Here is a 17,993-nt window from a genome sequence, read left to right on the forward strand (position 1 = left end):
AATGGATCAATAATGCATATCTTCACTATAAAAGCCGATGCAATTCATGATTTTGACCCAATTGTAATTTGTTTAATCAAATCAAACATCTTAACTTATAATTTATTTTAACTTACTCACTACAGCAGAAGAACCTCTAAGTCAAGTGCTGGTAATCAAAGTGCAATATGATAAAATAAACCACAGAAATTAACTTATAATGCTGATTAAATAATCCTGAATTCCATTTCATATATATATAAAAGAATTGCTGAAGATTTCTACACATTTTTAAAGGCAGTGCTTTAAGGCCTGACTTTTAAGTCATGAGGTTCATCTTTTCATACGCAATCTTTGCAGGGGGTCTTTTGGCCAGAAATAGATCCGGAAATGTTCGAATTTCTGCTCTTCTTTTTATGGTATAATATGGTTCTTGTTTCTTTCATTTACATTGGGGACTAAAGAAACGATCAGTGTGTATTGTTCGTTTTTTAGAACTTGTTATTAGTGTGTTTTTTGCATTATAAGCAGTCAACCTGACTACAAACTATCATTATGTGTATTCCGTGTGGAAAGAGGTCGGGTCAATTTCGAGTGTTATCTGACATCTAAAGATTCTTTAATTAGTTCAGACGTTGATATAACAATGAAAAGTCGACTGAACATGATTAATATTGCATCTTCTATAATTCAAAGCGGAATTCGGTTTATGAACGAGAAACCGTAAACGTTTTCAATTTCGGTTCTAGTTATGTATGTTGTCCACATATTATCCTGGTTCCAGGTACTATGTTCCGGGTATTAGCTATTTGATATATGTGATGTGTAACATTACGATCGGGTACCAGCCAATCTACATGTGTATGTGTACATGATTTCCCGCCAAAATGACCGATTTACAGCTATGGAAAATAGTCCATAAACGTTCCGTATAATGATATGCAAATTCATAATTAATCGTAACTTTTTTTATCTTTGTATAATAAATATAACAAAATGGATTCCACAAAATTGAAAATAGCATTATTTTACGAGGATTTCTCATATTTTTCTCACTTCCGGGCGCAGTAATACGTATGTTTTGAAGAAGCTTGAAGAATTTGACAAAGTGAATTGAGAAGGAAACGGATAGATATACATCCTTGCTATCAGGTAAAACAATTTAAATGTACAGAACGAACACATTTACTTCACACAAATAGTACAGGCTTAAGCTTTTTATTGTCTTACACGACTGTAGTCTAGTGTTTAAACGACGGTGGTGACCTACAAGGTACGGGTCATACTGGGTCAAGTCTAAATATGTAAACATATCCACGTGCTATTAGGTAGAAAGCATCGTAATGCAATATCTACAAATTTTCTTCCTTTATGCATCGTTTAACCAGATATATTTCTCCTTTATACATCATTTAACCAGATATATTTCTCTTTCAAATACACTTAAACACGGGTTGTATGTACGTATCTTTTCTAGTGTTTTCTTGTCCTTAATAAAGTTCATTTGTTGATGTTTAAATATTTTTGAACGACTGAACACAGGAGTGAATGAATGCAACCATTATATATATACTGAAGACTTGGGCTGTACAATGATAGTGTACGTATATCATACTGATAATTATTCTAGCAGTAATTATGTTAATTTAGGATGTAATGACAGGAATTCATGAGTTATGCCTCAGTCTTTTTGAAAAAATATTAATGACAATGTAAACAGGAACAAAACATTGACACGAATGATGCTCTCTTCTATGTTATAGTTATTTGGGTATGTGTGTTGCACAAGTTTCAAAAAAACTTTTTTTTCAGGGCACAAACCCACTTTAAAGAGACTTGTCTACTGCAATACCCATCCTATTTTCATGCACCATTTGCAAGCAAGAGACTGAATGGTTTGCAAAATTAAAAATCAGGACGGTGTCTAATTAAAACAAAAGAACTAAACTGGAATATTGTAGGAGAAATCTAGAGGAAAGTTTTGATTTGTGAAATTGGTTTTCCGGAAAAGTCATTCATCCTAGCCTACAGAAAGGAACTATATATTTAACTGTCCACCACCAACTGACGAGCTAATGTTGAGCTTCACATATGGAATTACTCAAATACCAATGTATGTTTTCAGCACAGATTTCACAAGTTATGACACAGCTGTGCTTTTTTTATACTTGTTAAAGAGTTGTATACTAAATTTTATTTTTTTATCAATAAATATATATTGTGTCATTTAAGAACTTGTATTTTGCCAAAAGATGCATACTAGTGAATGAAAGTGGTGCAGTTCATTTTGCTTTGGTATATAGAATTGAATTACAATTGTTCATGTTATTGGAATGCTTATAAAAATAAGGAAATGTGGTACAATATATTTGATATTTAGTGAGTTTATCAAGCAAAAGTGAATAAGAAATAGGTATAAGCAGTTACAGGTACTGCTGTACAATCTCAAACAATGAGAAAAACTCATACCGTAAAGAGAATTTCATATTTACAAGCAAGTTTTGTTTTTGCGTTAAATAATTTTCTTCTATTGTTTTAATTGCAAATATGGGAAGTGGTTAAAATGCTAATGAGACAGCTGTTATGGCCACATAGCCTTAATTGAAATTTTCTTTTTCATTCATACCGGTCGATTTTGCCTGGAGTTAGAAACATATCTGCCAACTTTTCAAAATGCACATGGGGGTTTTATGTGAAAGATGGTCCATATAGTCATACAAAACCTTCAAGGGGGCCTTCAAATGGAAGCAGGACAAGTTGCCCCACTGGCTAATCACCCCACTTTTTAAAAAACCGCCACAAACTGATTTATCAAATCGCCCCACATGTGAAATTGGTTAAATCATGTTTAATATTACTCCTGCCAACTCACCCTACTTATAAAAAAACGGTAATATTTAGATTAATATATATACAATTAAAAATCAAAACTCGCACCACTTTAATGAAAACTAATCTACACAGAATACAAACAAACCGAAAATTAATTTAATTACTATTATTGATATATACTGAGATTATAATTCTATAAAAAAACTGATTGTTGAAGAATAACTAAGTTTTGAAGCTTAGTTATTTGCATAACAATTGAAAAGAAACCAGTTAAATGTATCAAAATGCAATATAAGGAATTTAACTTATATTCAATGGAATAACATCTTTTTCCATAAGTGGGGCGAGTTGGCATTACTAAATTCATCCTGGTTAATAATATATGTATCTAGATTTCACCCATTTCCATTAGATGGGACCAGTTGGCAGGAGTAATATTAAAGGGATTTAACACAGTTCACAAGTGGGGTGATTTGGTAATCCAGGTTGGGGCAGTTTTTTTTTCGAGTCTGCGACTTTTGTCGCAGAAAGCTCGACAGGGATAGTGATACGGCTGCGGCGATGTTAGCTCAGTTCTTAAAAGCTTTATATTTTAGAAGGTGGGAGACCTGGATGCTTCATACTTTGTATATGGTTGCCTCATGTTACGAAGATTCCGTCAGTCACATGTCCAATGTCCTTGACCTCATTTTCATGGTTCAGTGACTACTTGAAAAAAAAGTTAAAATTTTTTGTAATGTTAAATTCTCTCTTATTATACATGTAAGTAATTGGATAACTATATTTGGTATGTGCGTACCTTGCAAGGTCCTCTTGCCAGTCAGACAGTTTTCACTTGACCTCGACCTCATTTCATGGATCAGCGAACAAGGTTAAGTTTTGGTGGTCAAGTCCATATCTGAGATACTATAAGCAATAGGTCTAGTATTTACGGCGTATGGAAGCACTGTAAGGTGTACATGTCCAACTGGCAGGTGTCATCTGACCTTGACCTCATTTTTATGGTTTAGTGGTTATAGTTAAGTTTTGTGTTTTGGTCTGTTTTTCTTATACTGTTTGCAATAGGTCTTCTATATTTTGTGTATGGCATGGTTGTAAGGTGTACAGGTCTACCTGGTAGGTGTCATATGACCTTGACCTCATTTTCATGGTTCAGTGGTTAAAGTTAAGTTTTTGAGTTTTGGCCTTTTTTTCTAATACTATATGCAATAGGTCAACTATATTTGGTGTATGGAAATGTTTCATGATCTACATGTCAGTCGCACAGGTTTTATTTGACCTTGATCTCATTTTTTACGGTTCATTGCTCAGTGTTAAGCTTTTGTGTTTTGGTCTGTTTTTCTTAAACTATAAGCAATAAGTCAATTTTATTTGTTGTATGGAAGAATTGTAAGCTGTACATGCCTACCTGGCATGGTTTATCTGACCTTGACCTCATTTTCATGGTTCAAAGGTCAATGTTTAGTTTTCTTGGTTTATGTTAAGATTATGTGACAGTTGTAATAACGCTTTATTATTAGGACTATCAACAGAATATCAATGATTAGTAAAGAAGGCGAGACATTTCAGTGTGTGCACTCTTGTTTTTAAAGTGAGGCGAGTTAGTGAAAAAGTGGGGCGATTTGTCATGGATTCCCTTCAAATATATTCTAATGTGGTTTTTGGCTTCTTCGTGCATTAACAAGCTCATAGCCATTGTTGATTTAATTGTTTTCCTTAAAATAGTCAACAAAATTGCTCTCACAAAATTTCCATTTGGGAGCCTTGAGCTTGATGGGGGAAATACTCTGCAAATACTGACAGTTGACAGGTATGGTCATCAAAAAAGTTGACATGTTACTATGTACATTTACCATTATGTTACTTGATGTCCTTGCTATACACACAGTACAGAGACTAGTCAATCTTTGTGAACTATTTTTATGGGAGTCATAAAATATGTGTATACAATCAATAATTAAAAATAGTCTATTTATATTGAAAAGGAAAAGTTCTTATATGTCTAAAGAAGAGGGACGAAAGACACCAAAGGGACAGTCAAACTCATAAATTTAAAGCAAACTGACAAGGCCATGGCTAAAAATGCATTTCATGGGAGGCACAGAAAATATACTGTAAACAGTAGACTAGATATAGGTGAACTAGGTACAAAAGAACTCTAAATCTTAAATTCTACAAACCACCTCTGTTCTATGGAAGATAATGATATAACTGGACTAGAAATACACACAACCTGTAATTAACTGCCTTTACAGCGCTTTCGCGCTTTGATTTTAATAAGTCGTTTAAAGGTTAACCTTTGGATTATTATAGAAATGTCAAACTCCAGTTTATGAATTAATTCTTTAAACAGTTTTTTTTGGTGAGCCTGCAACTCTTGTTGCAGAAAGCTCAACAGAGGGATAGTGATCTGGCAGTCAGGCAGCTGTGTTAAAACTTAAATTTCTTAAAAGTTTGATTTTTCAGAAGGTAGACGACCTGAATCCTTCATACTTTGTATATATATACCTTATGTTACCAAGTTTCTGTCTGTCATATGTCCATTATATTGTCCTTTACCTCATTTTCATGGTTCAGTGACTACTTAGTAAAAAAGTTAATTTTAGTATTCTTAACTTCTCTCTTGGATAACTATATTTAGTATGTGCATTATGTAACCTTGCAAGGTCCTCATGCCCTTCAGACAGCTTTTAATTACCTCCACTTCATTTCATGGATCAGTGAACAAGGTTAAGTACATATATCAGATACTATAAGTAAAAAGGTCTACTATGTTTGTTGTATGGCATGTAATGTGTACATCTGACCTTGACCTCAATTATGGTTCACTGGTTATAGTTGAGATTTTGTGTTTTTCTAATACTTTAAGCAAAAGGTCTACTTTATTTGGTGTACAGAATGTAAGGTGTACATGTTTATCTATCAGGTGTTATCTGACCTTGATCTCATTCTCATGGTTCAGTGGTTCAAGTTAAGTTTTTGTGTTTTGGTCTTATACTGGATGCAATAGGTCAACTATATTTGGTGCATGCAAATATTTATGATATTTATGTCAATCTGACATGTTATATTTTACCTTGACCTCATTTGTGTTTGTTGGTCTTTTTTGATACTTCAGGCAAAGGTTAAGATTATTGTAACCTTTATGTATTTTTTACTAACTTATAATTACATGCTTTAATCCAAACTGCTTTCTATTTCTTAAAAAGAAATTTGTTTATATTGGTAAAGAAAAATTTGCACTACCTTGTAGAATCATCTCTAAGCCACCAGTAGAAAAAGAAACAGACATTTTTTTGTTGTGCTTTTACACTTAACTGACCTAACATTCTCTCAGACCAATATCTGTTTTCTTAACATTTAAATTGTTTCACATTTCAAATTTATACACAACAAGGAAAGAAGGGTATATCGGGCATCCTACTGCCTGTATCCACTCTTTTCAGCTCTTAATAGAATTGCATATATATCACAGCTTTGTGACATCAAATATCTTGACCCAGACATTTCAGGGACATCATTGATAAGTTAAACCCAAACTTATCAATTCATCTTCTGTTTTGCTGGTGAAATAAAGAATTCACTTGTTTTTATCATGCACAATATGCCAGAACAACCCAATTATCTGGTTGTATCCATACTTATCTTGCAAAATATCAACTACTCAAATCAATTTGAAGCCATTTTGAACTCTACAAAAAGCTTTGAATTGTGACCTGAAGCTTATATTTTGCAATATTTACAACCAGGTTATTGGTACAGAATCAACCCATTTATGGTTAAAAAAATCAGTCATTTATGTTTGCCACCTAGATTAGTACTATTACCAAGTAAAAGGTTTAAACAGTAGGTTTTTGAAAACAATTTGTTTTATTTTACTTTGAAAAAGGGACAAATATATGATGTAAAGATAACGTCATTGTAAAACTAGTTTTTTAAATTTTGAAATATGGCTTCATCTTGTTTTTCTCTCTCTTCTCGTCCTTCAGGTAACTCAAATCCAAGAATGGCCATGTAAAAGTATTTCCATTTTTCGCCTGTCAGGATATCAAGTTTTATATTGTTTCTGGCAAGGTTTATTAAACCTTCCCTGTTTTTCTCATCATGGTGCAGATAAAAGTTTGAAAAAATAATTCGAAAATTTATATCTGTCACTCTTAAGCCAGCGAATTGTTTATCAAGTTGGGAAATAGCATCTCCTGTTTCATCAGTGTCTTCGTCAGGAGCCCTGATGTCTTGTTCCAGGCTGTTCTTCAAATCACATAGTTCAGTGGAACAATTACTACATGGTGAATAGCTTAGTATGACTTCCACAGTATGTATACCTTTATAAGGCCTTCCAGAGTTATCTGGCTGTTGTTTAAGATATCTCTGAATTGCCTCCAAATCACTTATCATAATAGATTCGGCATGTTTTCCTGATTTAGGTTCATTCTTAACTCTCCTCCAAATATTCTCCGGTATGTTCACATCCTTAGTGGCTGCATTTGAGCTGTATTTATACAATAGAATTGTTGTTTTTGGCCACAGTTCTCGGTTCCTATTATAAGAATATGGATGTGCAAAGATTGCTTGAAATTCATCTGGGGATACAATTAACTTGAAGTTTTTATCTGAAATAAATAATAGCATGTATTGATTTAAATAATTATAAGCTATATTTAATTACAAATTTACTTGTAACAGACTGTCCTTGCATTGGTTGTACATTGTATTTCTGTCTTTTAATTTATGCTTTTCTTTGCTAACTCAGTATGATTTGCATTATTATGTATTAAGTATTATTTTTTTTTATTTACTGAAGTCAAAACCTGTCTAATTTCCATTTTTATTGATAAATTCAACAAAACTTACTACTTTCTTGATGATCTTTTTTCCTTAACCCTTTCGTCAATGGATTTTTTTTTTTGCAAACTTGATTTGCACAGGATTTTTCAATAAAATGTTGAAAATATGCTTAAAAGTATTATATTGCATTGCGATAGACAAATATTTCATAAAATAAATTTAAGTCAGATATCCTTATGTATATCTTTTCATATTGGATACAAATTTAATTAAGTCTGATGCACACATTTCATGATATTAGTCAAAGAGTTTCAACTGAGGTACTGCAAAGGCGTCAAAAGGCATCATTATAGAGTAAAGGGGTGGCATCAAAAGGGGTCATTTATTGATGGAGGAAAGGGTTAAATATTGAAGAATTCTGCCAATATGTATTCAAGGGAACTTACTTGAAATAAATAAAATATAAACAGCAATACAAACTGTCCAAACTTTATCCCAAACATGTTCGCTATGCCCATGTCTGTAGAAACGCCTTTGATTTCATTCAACATAATCTATATGTGTTACTGGTATTACTGGTAAGTTATTAGGTCAGGTACTTAGTAAGTTTGTTACTACAATCTGCCAATACCTATACTTTGGAGTCATTAATTTTCGTGGGTACCAATTTTCATTCATTGCGAAAACCTTCCATTTTTTTTACTCTTTCCAGGATTTCTAACCACTGAAAGGGTAACCTGACGAATAATTTTATAATCTGGAGATAAAAAAGTTGTAATAATTGAAAACATTATATTTAGCCTGATTATTTTGTCTCACCTAGCTGTGATGTAACAGTACTAGTTGATGGCTGCTTTGAAATGTGTTGCCCCTGTTCCTCTTGTTGACTTGGCACACCTTTGGATGGTTGTTGTCCAGTATTTGACTGCGGCAATTTTGGTTCTACAATCTGTTCAGGGGTATTTTGGCTGTTGTGGTCTTTGACTTTGATTATACTGTGAATTTTTAATTATACAGATTTAATTTGTATCTTAAAGGTGAATTGAAAGTCATCCCTTTGAAAAGTTTACAAAATATGACTTCCGCTTCAATTTTAAGATGGCTGACCATCAGAAATGAATCTTATTCAAATATTATGGGTATCACCTTTTTGTTGTTATTCCAATTTATTGTCGCCCAGATTTAAATTCCCTCATTTTTATATGGAGATTAATTATGAAATGTGCTTTTTACAATTATTATATTACATTATTGTGTATGGGTGTTAAAATTATAATCAAAAACTAGGGGTGATCTCAGGTGCTCAGGAAGGATAAGAACATCTTGCGCCACATGTGGCACCATATATATATTCTTGCTCATGTTAGTACGAACTTGATTATAAGTATAATTTATAATTGGTACGTCACATTCACACAAAAGGGATGGGATAATGTAGTTACGCATTTTGAACATATTAACTATCATCCTTGTGAAACAGTTGTTCCAAAATGGCAACTAAACTGTGATGGCGTCTGTAAAATTAAGAAAGGGATGATGTTAACTTTAGCACTTGGAAGTCTTGGTTTAATATCTTCCTTGTGAGCAGAAACCCTCTGTTTATGAAATCATGATAGAAAATACAAGCCCTAGAAAATGTATCAACAGGGAAATATATACTCCAATATACAGTTGCTGTTATGTTGCTACATAGAAATTGGAAGTTCACAATTGGGAAGCTGAAATCAGAGAGGTCTCTTATGTCGTAAAGTTTTGTTTTCAGCTGACCCTTATTGATGTAAGTCAAGATATGAGGCAGACTTAACTGTATCTGGTGTATCCTTTATCCATGACGGGTGCCACATGTGTAGCAGGATCTGCTTACCCTTCCTGAGCACCTGAAATCACCCCCCATTTTTGATGGGATTCATGTTGCTGTTGTACCAATATTTTGTGACATTTTTAACTATCGTGTCTGTTTGTTTTGTTCACACATTGTTGTCAATATTATAGAATTTGAAGTGACTGTCGTACAAGTGAGAGGCTTAGCGCTACAAAACCATGTTTAATTCACCATTTTCTACAGAAGAAAATGCCTGTAGCAAGTCAGGAAAATTGATAGTTATTATCCATTCGTTTGATGAATTTGAGCTTTTGATTTTGCCATTGGATTAGGGACTTTCCCTTTTGAATTTTCATAGAAGTTCAGTATTTTTGTGATTTTACTTTTTATCTTAAATTCAATGGGATAGACGTGTACAATGTAGTCAGTAAATTTTAGCTTAGTAAGAGAACCTCATTTATTTATATATAACGGAAAATATAAAAATTATACTGCTAAATTCTTTTCTTTCTTCCGAAGAAGTTTCTGTATCATGAGTCATGACCTTATATGAATAAAGGAACAAGTCGGCAAGAAGAGATTAACAGTTGGTTCTCATGGGAATGCTGATTGTTTGTTCAAAAAAAAATAATTCCGCCATATGTTACAAATATGTTACCCCATTATTGGTTGTAATGACAATTCAGTTCCCCGTAGACATCTGGCCTTGTAATCATAAACATTTTGAGTTTGATTATTGTACTCAAACTCAGAAAGCAACCCACTTGATTTGGTGTTTCCTTCAAACATTTCGTATTTGGTATACTTGGTTCAGTTTTATAACCCAATGGCCCCTTACTACTTTTTTTTTGTATCATAAAGCTTGGAAATATTAGTTTACCGACTGCAGTTGTTTCCCAAGTTCACCAGATTCTTCATCCAACCATTTCTTACATCCTTTTCCTTGTATAACTAATGTTATAGTTGACTTAGAGAGAGTAATACACACTTTTTCCCCATTTTTAGCTCACCTGGCCCGAAGGGCCAAGTGAGCTTTTCTCATCACTTTGCGTCCGGCGTCTGTCGTCGTCCGTCGTCGTCGTCGTCCGTCGTCGTCCTGCGTCCGGCGTTAACTTTTACAAAAATCTTCTCCTCTGAAACTACTGGGCCAAATTTAACCAAACTTGGCCACAATCATCATTAATGTATCTAGTTTAAAATTTGTGTTTTTTTACCCGGCCAACCAACCAAGATGGCCGCCATGGCTATAAATAGAACATAGGGGTAAAATGCAGTTTTTGGCTTATAACTCAAAAACCAAAGCATTTAGAGCAAATCTGACATGGGGTAAAATTGTTTATCAGGTGAAGATCTATCTGCCGTGAAATTTTCAGATGAATCAGACAACCCGTTGTTGGGTTGCTGCCCCTGAATTGGTAATTTTAAGGAAATTTTACTGTTTTTGGTCATTATCTCGAATATTATTATAGATGGAGATAAACTGTAAACAGCAATAATGTTCAGCAAAGTAAGATTTACAAATAAGTCAACATGACCAAATTGGTCAGTTGACCCCTTTAGGAGTTATTCGGCCAACCAACCAAGATGGCCGCCATGGCTAAAAATAGAACATAGGGGTAAAATGCAGTTTTTGGCTTATAACTCAAAAACCAAAGCATTTAGAGCAAATCTGACAAGGGGCAAAATTGTTTATCTGGTCAAAATCTATCTGCCCTGAAATTTTAAGATGAATGGGTCAACTGGTTGTAAGGTTGCTGCCCCTAAATTGGTAATTTTAAGGAAATTTTGCTGTTTTGGGTTATTATCTTGAATATTATTATAGATAGAGATAAACTGTAAACAGCAATAATATACAGCAATTTAAGACTAAAAAATAGGTCAAAATGACCAAAATGGTCAATTGACCCCCTATGAAGTTATCGTCCTTTATAATCAATTTTTAACAATTTTCATAAAATTTGTGAATTTTTACTAACATTTTCCACTGAAACTACACGGACAAGTTCATTATAGATAGAGATGATTGTAAGCAGCAAGAATGTTTAGTAAAGTAAGATGTACAAACACACCAAAATCACCTAAACACAATTTTGTCATGAACTGTCTGCTTCCTTTGTTTAATTCACATATACCAAGGTGAGCGACACAGGCTCTTTAGAGCCTCTAGTTATTATAAAAGCTGTACCAAATTTGATTAAGATGGTTTTCTTTCAGCCTTTTGAAAAGCTTTCCAGGATATTGCTTGAAAATTATACATTCAAATTTTGAGTATATTTCATGAAATCTGAATGTAATGGTAATTGATGAGCACTGTGTTGATCTCTTTATAGTATATAGATTGTTGTCTTTTAAATAGTTTCCATCTGTGTTAGGTTCAGAATATCCACCTGAAATGGATAGTTCAAAAATGATAAGTTGAACTCAATATTGTCTTTAGATAAATACATTCTAAAAGAGGGACAAAAGATACCAGAGGGACAGTCAAACTCATAGACTCAATAGAAAATAAACTGACAACACATGGCTAAAAATGAAAAAGACCAACAGACAAATAATAGTACACCAGACACAACATAGAGAAATAAAGACTAAACAACAGGAACACCAACAAAAACAGGGGGTGATCTCAGGTGCTCTAGAAGGGTAAGCAGATCCTGCTAATTTTTGTATAAGAGATAGTCACATATATATATATATATAAAAAATTATAGGCCATAGGGATGAATTACCGATTCCAAATCATTACTAATTAATTTATATTGTAAATTTTCTTATTGTTGTGTCCTGATTTGAAAAGATATCCATGATTTATATATAATCACTCATTATGAAACCTATAAATATCAGCTAGAAGTCACAATATGCAGCTGAATTGTCTCTTTAATTGATGCAATTTGGTGATGGAAGAAAATATCCATCCTTTGGTCCTTTGGTGTCTGGTTGTCTCATTGTGGCAATCCTACCACATCTCCTTATCTTTATAATGATTTTAATTAATAAAATTATGTAAACTATAACACATTTACCTTCTGCCATAATGGTGAAATATTATCTGTTATTTCAGATTAATAGGATTGCTTTTGTTAGGTACAATATAACACTCTCTGGCTCCAAAACTAAATTGAAACACATGAAAATAAAAGTAAATTAATCTCAATTACTGTTAAATATGAAAAAGAAAATGTGGTATGATTGCCAATGAGACAACTCTCCACAATAGACCAACTGACACAGAAATTAACAATTATATGTTACATAGGTTACTGTACAGATTTCAACAATGAGCAAAGTTTATTTGACATCAATTTAAAAGGTTACTCGATCATTTCAGGTTTTTTTTTCTTACAGATCATAAAACATTATCTCAATTGAAAATTGAAAACAAGACCTTTGAACTCCTCTTCTATGTTGAAACAAAATTTGATTACTAATAATTCATAAATGATTGCATATCTACAAATTCTTGAATTGGATTGGTCCATTAGAAGTTTTCCCTTGGTTAAACACATTGATATATTAACCATGTTGCGGAAACTTCATTTAGGGAGCTACCATTTGATTTTTATGGGGGGGCTAGGATGAACAATTTTGTCCTGCATTTTTTTTTAGCTGTAATCTCTGTCCTGCCTTTTTATTTTTCACTCTGTTCGGTCCTGCCTTTTTTTTTTTTAGTTTATCCTGACTTTTTTTTACCTAAATTGTCGTCCCGACCTTTTTTTTTGCAAGTGTCTCATCCTGCCTTTTTTTTTACTCAAAACTCCTGTCCTGCCTATTTTTTTCAAATTTCATCCTAGCCCCCCCCATAAAAATCAAATGGTAGCTCCCTTACTTTGATCTATTCATGTGCTATACACATGCATGTGATCCAGGGGTATGACTTAGCAAATTGAGATTGAAAAACAAATTACATAATTTGTTTAAGCATAGAAAAAAGAAATAATGCATTTAAGCTTGGAAAAAGTATGAAATTTTAATACAATAAAATTGCTGTGAAAGTGAGGAAAAATTCTTAGAGATGGGATATGGCTATGTTAGAACTTTCATAGCTTGAAAGCTAGTTGGAAAAATAAGTGCTTCTGTCTTCATTAAGGATCAGAATTTCAGTTCAACAAAAAACAATTGTTTTTTACCATGACTAATTGAAGTGTTTTATCTGAAATATGCCTAAAATTTAAAACACATTTGACCTGGTTTGTTACGTTTGTTCATTGTTTTTAAGTTTTATATCTATCGAAATCTATCTAAACTTTTAAACACATGAAATTGACCTTTATCTCAAAATATCTTTTTGAACTTTTGTTAAATGCAGATGCGGTTATATGAAACATATGTAAAACAGAGTTACCATATATTACAGCTAATAATATGTGAGGTGTTTGAAACATTTGTAAAATGTTACAGAATGCATGGAATAAATGCCTTTAGGCCATGGATGGAAACATAAATGGTGTTTGCCCTAAAATGTGAACATTGTGAAGGTCAAGCAAGCAGAAAAAACATTCTATTTTATTTATTTTTTTATGAAAAATCTGCTGCAGGTACTCTACTGAGAATCTGGTAGTAATCCAAAGTAAATTCTTGTTTTCCATTCTATATTGTGGTATTAGCCATGTGAAACTTAAGGAATAATTGAGCAATGTGACACACACTTTATAATAACCCTTTTCTCCATTGAAATTTTTTTTTTGCATACTTGATTTGCATAGGATTTTTTTGATAAAATGCTGAACTTATGATTTGAAGTATTAAAGCATTGTGAAAAACAACTATTTCATCAAATAAATTTAAGTCAGATATTCCTATGATATTCCTTTTATAATATTGGATACAAACTTTATTAAGTCAACTGCAGACACTTTGTAGTCGAAGTGTTTCAACTGAGGTACTACACAGGCGTCAAAAGGCGTCATTATGGAGTAAAGGGGGTGGCGTCAAAAGGCGTCATTATGGAGGAAAGGGTTAAGAGGTTATTCAGAATAAAGTATATTTTTATATAATTAATGCAGTTTGAAAATAGACATGATTTGTTTTTATCATTATTTATTCCATTTTATGGTAAAGCAATACAATAACGTAATCAACAAAAAATTTCAGAACTAAATCTCACGATAACTTTATATAATTCATTCATAAACTTGTTAATTCAAAGTCAATTTTATGAATGAAAAACAACTTGAAAACACTTGATGTGGTTTTAAGTTTGAATGTTTATTACCACTTTGCACCTTGTTTATTCTTGTAAAGTAGGGGTGAGGTGATTAAAGTGTTTCAAACCATTTACCATGCAAAATGCAGTTGACTAAATTATACATTAGGGATATTTGATCTTTTATTAAAGCAGACTTTGTAAGACTGATTGAACAGACATGCAATAAGCAGAAATCATTGTTATGTTCACATGCATGAGAAAAAAACAGTAAAAGGCATTTAGTTCCAGCAATATTTTAGATTGCTAATTTTTTCCACTTGTAATTTTCACCTTTAAATACTGATTGTAATCTAAGCTTTAAACACTGCATTGAGAGTGGACCCGACCTTGTTTGGCTTTGTTTTGAACTTTCATATAAACATTGGAATTTAAAGAATGTCTGATGCTTGTTGGAAAGAGAGTGCATAGTTATTTTATTCCAAATAATATAAGATGTCATAATTATTTGGACTTGTTTCTTACCTGATTCCAAATTTCCACTGCAAATTTGACTCAGTTCCAGTGTCAAAAACACTGATGACATCACATTTTAGGTACATAAAAGTCAAATTATGTTTTTGCAAAATTTTATGTAATAATTGTCATTGTAAGAATACATTGAAGATCTTGATGGCTCTATAAGTTAACATGATACCTGCTATGTCGACTTTTTAAAATTCAGCATAAAAAAGGGGGTGGGGTATTTTGGTAAACAATCATTTTCATCTTTAATGCTTGCAGTTACATTAACATTTTTTTGTCTTGTACACATTTGATCAATTCAGGAATTGATATTGCAGAATATTCATTTTGTTCCTGTCTTGTCAGTTCTTACAATATTGTACTCAAACCCCCCCCCAAAAAAAAAAAAAAAAAAACACAACCCAAAACAACAACATAAAAAAACATTTCCTTGATTAATGCCCATTAATAAGCAGCTGTGAATTTGATGTGTGTTACACCTATATTATAATACAGCCATATAATTTGAACCAAGGACAGATCAAGTAGATACATGTACATGTAAGAGCAATACTTGTTAATCAAAACATCAATATTTATAAGAATGTGTCAATGGATTTCAAAGGTTCTTAAAAAGGAATATTGTTGAAAGATGGATGTTTGTATAAGAAAGGTAAACTTTTATGCATTTTTAAAGACCTTTTTTTTGTAAGATCAAAGAATTTTTGTAGCTTGCAGAAATGTTTGATTTACGTTTATTAAGTGTTAGGTTACTTTGTAGTTGTAAGTTATAACTATAGACTTTTTCACAATGTGTGTGTGAATAGATTTTTATAATGTCAAATCTTTTAGGGCGATGATAGCTATCATAAAAGTAGACAAACCTCCAATGTTTTAAAAAAACAACATTTTTTTTTAAAAAACAATTGAAAAAATTAACAATACACATTGACAAATAAGGTAATGCATTGTCACAAAAGTGATACAATATCATACCTGATCAGACACATAGTATAAAACAGACTTTTTTTAGATTAAAAATTCTAATGATATGTCTAAAGAGCCAAATATTTTTACAAAGGTGCTATAATTTCAGTAATCCTGGGCTTAAAATAGTTTTATATGTCCAAAGACATTATTTTGTGTTTATAGCTGTATAAACAAAAATCTATTTTTAGAAAATATCAGTACCATATATATATATATATGACCAAGTGCATGGTCATACTGATCTCTGAGTGAAGTGCCTGGCAATTCTTAGGACTATGACTATACTTGATATTATCAGCTGATCAACACTCTTGGCTGCTGCCACATCTTGGGTAAAACATGAGTTTTGTCAGAGACCACATAATACACCAAAGGCATAAGAGCTGCATCAGATAGAAATCAACCTTATACAAGTGAACGTGAATTATATGTACATGAACAATGCTCTGATTTATTTTGGAGCATTCATTTAAGAAATACAATGAAATAAAAGATTACGTTTTGTCCGTATTGTAGCCTTCTATTAACAATTCAACAGGAATACAGTTCCGCTGCCTTTCCATTGCATTTGTTTTCCAAACCTAAATAGGTTAACCTATTCATTGTTAATTTGCATATTAGGTTGATTTCTATCCTTCGCAGCTCATATATTTGCTTACATTCTTATGATTAAGATTCTGATTTCTTATATAAAATAATAGCCTAGCTAATGCATAAAATGATATTTGACAGGTCAGTTACTTGACCAATGACGAGCGTACCTGAGAGTTCAATTGGTCTTTGTTTGATTTTTCTTCACACTAATCATTTAATATAATAATAGATATGTACAAATTTTTAACAAAAAATGTTTGCTTCTAAATAATATAACCACGTTTTATTTAGAAGTTCTTTAAAATAAATAAATTGGGAGCCTTTTAGACCACAATTATCCTTTCTTTGATTGTATTTTGTTTGCTATAAGCAGTGGCGGATCCAGGAATTTTCATAAGTGGGGGCCCCGGTGTCTGTCGACTGACCTAAGAGGGGGCCCGCTCCAGTCACCCTTCAGTGATTCCCTATATTAGCAACCAAATTTTTTCCTAAAAAGGGGGGGGGGGGCTTGGGCCCCCGGCCCCCCCCCCCCCCCTTAATCCCCCTCTGATAAGTATGAACAATTGTCTTACGATCTAACTGAAATATTTGAATACTAAGAAATGTCTGACTGGAATTATGTCAAAAACTCTTAATAAATATTTCTATAACAGCTAGATTATTAATATGAAGTGTGATTTTGATTTAGGTATGAGAGCTTCTCAAGTCACTTAATTACATAATATATAACTGTATTTTCATGTAATAAACAAGCTAACAATAATCTACTTATAATAAATATATTGCAAGTTCAATTATTACAGGTAATATTCCTTTGAAGTTAAAACAAGGTTTCAGGTGTAAACTAATTTGACCCGAAAATTTATGTTCTAATTAAAAGTTATAATAAACCATGTCAAATAAAAATAAAGGTATTTGGTAAAATGATGACTGCATTGATAAACTGGAATTACTTGTATTAAATATTTTCTTGGGTGATATTGTGTCTGGTTGATAATATTTGATGCATATTTCAATAATGTTAATTGCTTCTAGTGTTTGCATTTGTGAAAGGTTGACCTCATTTATGGAAGGTAACAATGACCTCATTTTTGGAATTTGACCTCATTTGTGGAAAGTTGACCTCATTTATGGAAGATTGACCATCTAATGAAGGTTGACCTAATGTGTAGAAGTGACCTCATTTGTGGAAAGTTGACCTTATGTGTGGAAATTTGACCTTATGTGTGTAAGGTTGACATCATTTATGGAAGGTTGACCTCATTTGTGAGATTCATATTTTTCATTCTTTGAATTAGATTTAAGGCATGTCCTTCGGCAAGACTTGACATGAATTTT

At 32.4% G+C, this 17,993-nt stretch overlaps 1 protein-coding gene across 3 annotated transcripts in view; it reads left to right on the forward strand.

The window, feature by feature from the left end:
* Positions 1-17,993, forward strand: part of LOC134695031 (serine-rich adhesin for platelets-like) — a 178,460-nt gene that overhangs the window by 53,122 nt on the left and 107,345 nt on the right. Inside the window, exon 1 of one of the 3 annotated variants that reach the window (XM_063556172.1) lies at positions 15,690-15,744. The exons of the other annotated variants lie outside the window; for them this stretch is intronic. Within the exon in view, the coding sequence (XP_063412242.1) occupies positions 15,724-15,744 (21 nt within the window). The 5' untranslated portion in view covers positions 15,690-15,723. Of the gene's footprint in view, positions 1-15,689; positions 15,745-17,993 lie in introns of those variants that run through there. 3 annotated transcript variants of the gene reach the window in all.

The sequence above is a fragment of the Mytilus trossulus genome, chromosome 13 (assembly GCF_036588685.1).
Source record: "Mytilus trossulus isolate FHL-02 chromosome 13, PNRI_Mtr1.1.1.hap1, whole genome shotgun sequence".
Classification (NCBI taxonomy): domain Eukaryota; kingdom Metazoa; phylum Mollusca; class Bivalvia; order Mytilida; family Mytilidae; genus Mytilus; species Mytilus trossulus.